This window comes from Cygnus atratus, chromosome 16 (assembly GCF_013377495.2).
Source record: "Cygnus atratus isolate AKBS03 ecotype Queensland, Australia chromosome 16, CAtr_DNAZoo_HiC_assembly, whole genome shotgun sequence".
In the NCBI taxonomy this organism is placed as follows: domain Eukaryota; kingdom Metazoa; phylum Chordata; class Aves; order Anseriformes; family Anatidae; genus Cygnus; species Cygnus atratus.
This window is the reverse complement of record NC_066377.1, coordinates 6,466,004-6,472,566: the sequence shown is the minus strand read 5'-3', so window position 1 is coordinate 6,472,566 and position 6,563 is coordinate 6,466,004. Positions and strand designations below refer to the sequence as shown.

The 6,563-nt window shown below is 43.6% G+C and overlaps 1 protein-coding gene across 1 annotated transcript; it reads left to right on the top strand.

Moving 5' to 3' along the window:
- Positions 1 to 658: 658 nt before the first annotated feature.
- FAM210B (family with sequence similarity 210 member B) lies at positions 659 to 4,596 on the top strand. Its single transcript, XM_035548505.2, has 3 exons — positions 659 to 873; positions 2,650 to 2,822; positions 3,561 to 4,596. Exons 1-3 carry the CDS (start codon positions 709 to 711, stop codon positions 3,775 to 3,777), a joined length of 555 nt encoding a protein of 184 aa, XP_035404398.1. The 5' UTR covers positions 659 to 708; the 3' UTR covers positions 3,778 to 4,596.
- Positions 4,597 to 6,563: the final 1,967 nt, after the last annotated feature.

The following is a 6,563-nucleotide window of genomic DNA, read 5'->3' as shown; positions in this document are numbered from 1 at the left end:
CCCTTCCCTTGACCGGCTACCATTGCGTTACCTGATGCACCCCAGGGTACATCCTGTGCCCTCCTGGAAGGTTAAATGGCTGAAACACCACAAACGCCACAAATGTGCAGGAATGACACTGCAAATACCCAGGAATGACACGACAAATGTCCAGGAATGACACGACAAATGTCCAGGAATCACACCACAAGTGTCCAGGAATTGCCATGGGCCTGCCCCAGTCCGGCATGGATGGATTTTTCCCATCAAAGTTAAAAATGGATCTCATGGGGACACAGGGAGCCCCCTGCCAGGGCCACCTCCCCGCCACCTCCCCCACTTGTCCCACAGGGGCTGTACTTTATCGGTGCCTTTAATTCTTATTTTGCACGTTAGGGCTGTGGTATGCCAATAATGCTTCACACGTGTGACCTCTGCCTGTCAGAAGGCTTCCTCTGTCCCCCGGGGTGCCACGACACCCCTCAGGACATCAAAACCCCCACAGGCGCTCCCTGCCCCGTCCCACCTCAGGGCCTCGCCCACCTCAGCGGGCACCCCCCCCACGCTCCCCCCTCCCTCCCCTCCCCGCGCGGGCGCTGCCCCTTTAAGAAGGAGGCCGCCCGCCACCGCCCGCCCCGCTGTCAGCTCCGGGCTCCCGCCCGCCCGCGCCGCCGCCGGCTGCGGCGTTTCTCAGGTTTGAGCGCCCGCCCGCACGCACCGGGCGCTGCCATGTTCCGCCTGCTGCTGCGCGCGGGCCCGCCGCCCCGCGGGCCCCCCCTCGCCGCCGCCGCCCGCCGCCGCCGCTGCTGCTGCCGCCCCCCCCCGGGCCGGGCTCCCCTCAGCCCGCCGGCCCCTCTCCTAGCGCTGCGGGCCGCCGCCGGCAGCTCGGCCAAGGTAGGCGGTAGGGACGGCCCCTCCGCGCTGTGCTCGCTGCTGGAGGTGGCACCACGGGGAGCCGGGGGCAGCCTCGCGCGGCCGGGAGGCGTTGTGTGGTGGCTGGGGGCTGTTTTGGGGGCAGAAGGTGGGGTTTTGGGTGGTGGGGGTGGAGTGGACCGGTGGTGGGGTTGTGTGGCTGGTGGGCTGCTTTCCTCGCCCAGCTGGACGGGGCCGTACTGGGCAGTGCAGTGATCACTTTGCTTATTAAGCATCCTGCTTCCACACCGTCCCGAAACTGCCCGGCATGCGGCCCTCAGAGCACGGGTGAACGGAGAAGGAGCTGGGTTTTGGTGCTTACGAACCATTTTGCAAACATGTCTGTGGGGCACCGGCCCAGGGGATCCTCTGAGGCACACCTATCTCCGCGGGCAGTCAGCTCCTGTTTTCGTGGCACCTGAAATGAAATGTTTTACTCTGAAATCAGTCCTCGTATTCGGCTCCTTAAATAGATCGTGCTCATCGTTCTTTAGATGACAAAATCCCTGTATTAAAAGCTAAAATACCATTCAAACTATGCCTGGCTTTTAGGAAAATTGCACTGTTGAATAAAATGAGTGTGTTTGGCTAAGCATGTGGTGCTGGTTTTGGCAGTAGGTGTTTTGAGACCGTTCTGCTTGGTTAATTCAAGTAGTCCCAGTCAGTAACTTGGTATCTAAATTTTATGGAATGGAACTTAAAACCAGAATTTTTTCTCCTTCCCTCTAATAAAACTGAAGACTGAGAATGACTTCAGAAACACTGCTGTATGTGGTGAAGTAGCAGCCGTGTAGTACAGCCACAGTGTTATGTGGCTGGAAATACTTAGGTTATCTACCTGCGAACCTTGTCTTTTGCTTAATGAGCTTGTTTTAAAAACAAGTATTTGAACATTGTTTCTTCATTTACCTTCTAGTATTAAATCTGGCTTAAGCAAAAAAAGGGGTTGGGTGAGTTAGTTTTTTTGTTGGTAGTTTTTGTTGTGTTTTTTTTTTTTCCTTTCTTTCTGGACATTTTGCTTTCTTAGTCAAGTTTCAGTTCTATTCACATACTGTCTTGGTTCATGAGCCAAAGTAAAAGAATAAAAATAAAAAAGTTAACAGTACTCATTATGTTTGAAAACTTTAAAAATACAAGAATCAGAATAAATCCTAGCTGACAATCTTGCCAAGTCCAAGAATGAACCAAAAGCAGTAGCGCTCCCCCGGTTCTTCCTTTTGTCAGCAGACCTGCAGAGGGTTCTTTGTAGGAGCCTGAATGCTGGACCTCTTCTATCAGTAAGTTGTTAGCATGCTGGAATCAGTGTGGCATCGTGTAGGCTTCCAGTGCCATCAGTTGCCTAGCCGTGTTACAAGAATTCACTGTACAAAGCCGAGCTGGGTATTAGCAAAAATCTCATTGGCACCTCAGTCTCACCCCTCAAAAGCTGCATGAGTGTGCCGTGGCACCCGTTTGGATCAGATGGAAGGCTGGGACCATAACACTTCTTTTTAATGATGGAACCTGCATTATGTAAGGACTTGCACCAAGCTCAGTGCACCTGTTTGATGTGAATAGTTGGAAAATGGGAACTTATATGGACTCTGCCTGCAGGCATCAGCTATCCTGAAATGAAAAAGCAAAAGCATGTAACTATCTTTCCCAAAGCCTTCCAAGCAGCACTGCTTCAAGCCAATTGCTTCATTCTTTCAAATCTATTCAACTGACTAGAATATAATATTGTGCTTAATGCTAATTAATATTTTGTTTTCTCTTTAGGATGTGAGTGGATCCCCTGAAAAGGCAGCCACAGATCTCAGCAGTGAAAACAAGAAACTCAATAAATCCCAGCAGCTGAAAAAAGTTTTCAAAGAATATGGTGCTGTAGGGGTTTCATTCCATGTTGGAATTTCATTAGTATCTCTAGGAATCTTCTACCTGGCTGTGTCAAGGTACGGTTTGACTGTATAACCTCTAGGTAATGGATTAGACAAGAAAAATATTCTACCGTTGTGCTTATTTCTGGAAAGAGATTTGCTCTGTGCTTGTTTGAGCTATATACAGGAATCTTCTGAATTTTGAGTATTGATTGATCCATAAATTGATCTAGTCTCCAGTCAGGCATGAGTGAATATAAACTTGCTTGGTCATTCTGTGTAAGTTCATGGTCTGTGGTGGGCTGATGAAAACAACAGAGTAGAGACTGTGCCAGAGTAACTAAAGAAGAATTTATTTTGTTCTGCAGAGATATCTTTTGTTCTCAAACAGTAGTATGGCCTGTAGAGATAGAGCCATATGAAAGTGCTGGAGCTTAGAGATAAATTTATTTTTCTGGGTGCTGAACTCCATTCAAACTGCAGAAGGCAACAGCCACTAAAACAGAGGATCAGGTTAAAAAAGAAAATGCCAGATAACAGAGACAGGTAGGAAATGCTGAGGATGGTGCTGAATATTCTCCATGCTGTAGCTGTACAGCTGTATAGCTAAGAAGATACTTGACTTCATAGGGACCTTTGCTGTTACTGCTGGAAGAATTTGTTGTTTTTTATTATTTAACATTTAAAATTAAACAAATTCCAGAGTTGAAAGTATGCCGTGTTAAATTCCCTGAGTAAACAATACTCTTAATTTATATTCTTCATTGTGCAGTTTTAAAATAAGCTAAGAAGTCTTATTTTCTTTTTCCACAGTGGTGTGGATATGACTGCAGTTCTCTTCAAACTTGGTTTCAGTGAATCATCGCTGCAATCTAAAATGGCTGCTGGTACAAGCACATTTGTGTTGGCATATGCTATTCACAAATTGTTTGCTCCAGTACGAATCAGCATTACTATAGTTTCTGTGCCATTTATTGTCCGATACTGCCGGAAGATTGGTTTCTTCAAACCTCCTACCCCAAATCCATGATAACTTCTTATTGTTTCTTACTCTTTTTTTAATGTTCAATATTCATGTAGCTTTTCAGATGGATACATTTCTTTAAAATACTTATTTGGATTCATGTTAATGCTGACCTTCTCGTGCATTTCTCACTTGTTCTTTCAGGTAAATGTAATGCAGTGAAAAGTGCTCTCCTTATCTTTTTTCCATTTGCCACCTCTTTTTTTTTTTTTTTTTTCCTCCAGAAATAGCTGTTAAAATATCTGTCTTCCACTGCAAGTGGTAATATAAATGCTTGACAATGAGCAGTCTTTCGAACACGCAGTTCTGGGTCTTTATAATCTAGTTTTTTGGACTATAACTTTTTTCATATCAAAATACAGCTGCAGCAGTAGTTTATTACTGTGTACTTATTACTGGGAAATAAAATAAGGTTCTTTTCCTAATAGTCTGTGGAATAAACAATATCCTACTATATGAATAGGTCTTTTGGTAAGCAAATATATATTGGGATCTAAGGCAGTATGTGGGAGTTTATTTTGTTATAAAAGGTATGTTATGATCCCAGTCTTCCAATCCAACACCCATGCCAAGCTAACTTTAGTGAGTACCCATATGCTTAATTATTGCACAGTGATAATTGCTTTAGCTAGAATTGGTAATGTACTTCATGTACTTCTCTGAAACTACAGTTCCTTTGTGTTGCTTCCATGTTTCAAGATTTTGTTGTTTGAAAATGTGCTTTTCTGGCCTTCCTAAGGTTGGTGGGGTTTGTTTTTGTTGGTTTTTGTTTTTTTAATGCTATAAACTAAGAAATCCTGAGTTTAGCAAAATCAGTGTAACCAGAATTACCTCCTGTGTGAACATATTCCAAAGACCAAGTCAGATGCAAAGTATCTATGCGTTTTTCATGTACTGAGGTCTAACTTTTGTACTGGGGACATTTTTTATTATTTTTTTTTTCTGAAAATAGACCACAGCTGCTTTCTGCTCCTGTGGATGAATCTCAGATCTGCGACTGAAGTCCGGACATTACAATTCAGAGATTATCAAGAGTAATTCTTATGCTTTTGTCTGACAGACTGTTGAATGTACCAATTAGAGGTGTAATACATACTACTCAGTTAACCTAAGACTGGATCTCAAAACTAGGTTCAACATTTAACATTAACTAGGCTTAACATTCCATGGTAAACCTGAGTTTTAGACTTAAGACTATGCTTCTGTGAGATGACTGAAGACAGATCCAAGAGTCTTTTAGATCTCTTCTAGGTCTGTTCTTTTTACATTGTCTGTCTCCGTCTTTATGCTTGTCACTTGTACCAAAGTGGCTCTGGCATAGAGCTCTTTGTACAGGAATCTGACTGAACTAAAATAGCAGAAAACTACCTTGGCCACCGAAGTTGTTTATTTCTTGCCATGTTAGTGAATTGTGAAGAAGGAATAGTGGTAAGTCCCTAGAGAAGGAGGAGCAAGTCATTTCTCTTTGTTTTGTCAGCAAGCTGTTAATGCAGCTCAGACGTGTTAAATTGCACTCTGACACCTTTACCATTCAGAAAGTCCAGCCCAGAGACTGGCTGGGTGCTCTGAGGATTCTTGAGATCACAAGTGAACAAGCAGAGGTCATGTTCTAGAAAGATAAATTGCAGCTACATATGTACTTGCACCTCTGTACTATTGCTACCCTTTGGTTCATCAGAGAACAGGGAAATTGGAAGAGACATCTCCTTCCTTTGTCCTGTGGAAGCAAGCTGTTATTAGAGCCTACCTCCTGAAAACTTCGACAATGGCTTTGTCACAGATAGGGTGTGTTGTTAGCCCAGTGTCTTAAAATCGAAGCGGCTGCCAGTGAGCATGTACACTGACTTGATCTATAATGTGTAGCATACACATAAAGACATGTTACGTAGGCAAACACTTCTCAAAATACTAACCTTTGGCAGGATATACTGAGAGTCAGCCTTGCAGTATGGCCTGCTTCCCTGGGAGCTATATGCTCAATCCTCTGACACAGCTTGTTGTGCCCAGCTGCTTGTTAGGATACAGAGCCAATGCTCCACTGTTCTGTGTGTAGGAGTAGCAGCAATCAGGTCCATTTTGACTAACTTATTTAAAAAATTAAGAAGACAGGATTTGTCCCATTCTATGCCTGCTTTGCTGTGTAGCTGCTGAAGCTGACAGCTTGTAGAGGGTGCTAACTACCTCGCTGCTATCTGAACAATAATTAGAGTTTATTAGAGTTTGTTTCATAGCAGCTTGTCCCTCAAGAAAGCTCTGCCTTCTACCCTTGATAAATCAAGATATTATATTGTTACTTAGATGAAAGTTTATTGCTGGGTGTTTAGTGAGTAAAAACCTGCAGTATCTACACAGCAAGTGAAGGTTGACTGTGTTGTTACATGCAGCCAACACTTCCCTAGCTTTCCAGGATCTACTGCATTCTGGACTGTGTGGAGATACCAAGTTTCAAGTCAACAGATAGTGTATCTTAAGAGTAAATTTAACTTGAGCTCTATTGCCCCAATCTAAGAAACATGTTCTTTTCTACATGTCCTCTAGCTGTTCAGGTCACTGTTCTCTTATCCAAGGGTAACAAAAGGATTCCAGAATAATCAAATGATGAGATCCTTGTTCTTTATCTGATCATTATTTTTTTTTTAAAAAATGGGTTTTGTCCTAAAGTTAACAGAGAAGTAGGATACAGGCTTCTTTTCCAAAAGTATTTCTCTAAAACAGGAATTGTTTAAAGCAAATGCACCTAGAAGTTATTAAAAATGCATCACCACTAGAGCTTTTCTTTCAGTAAAGAAACA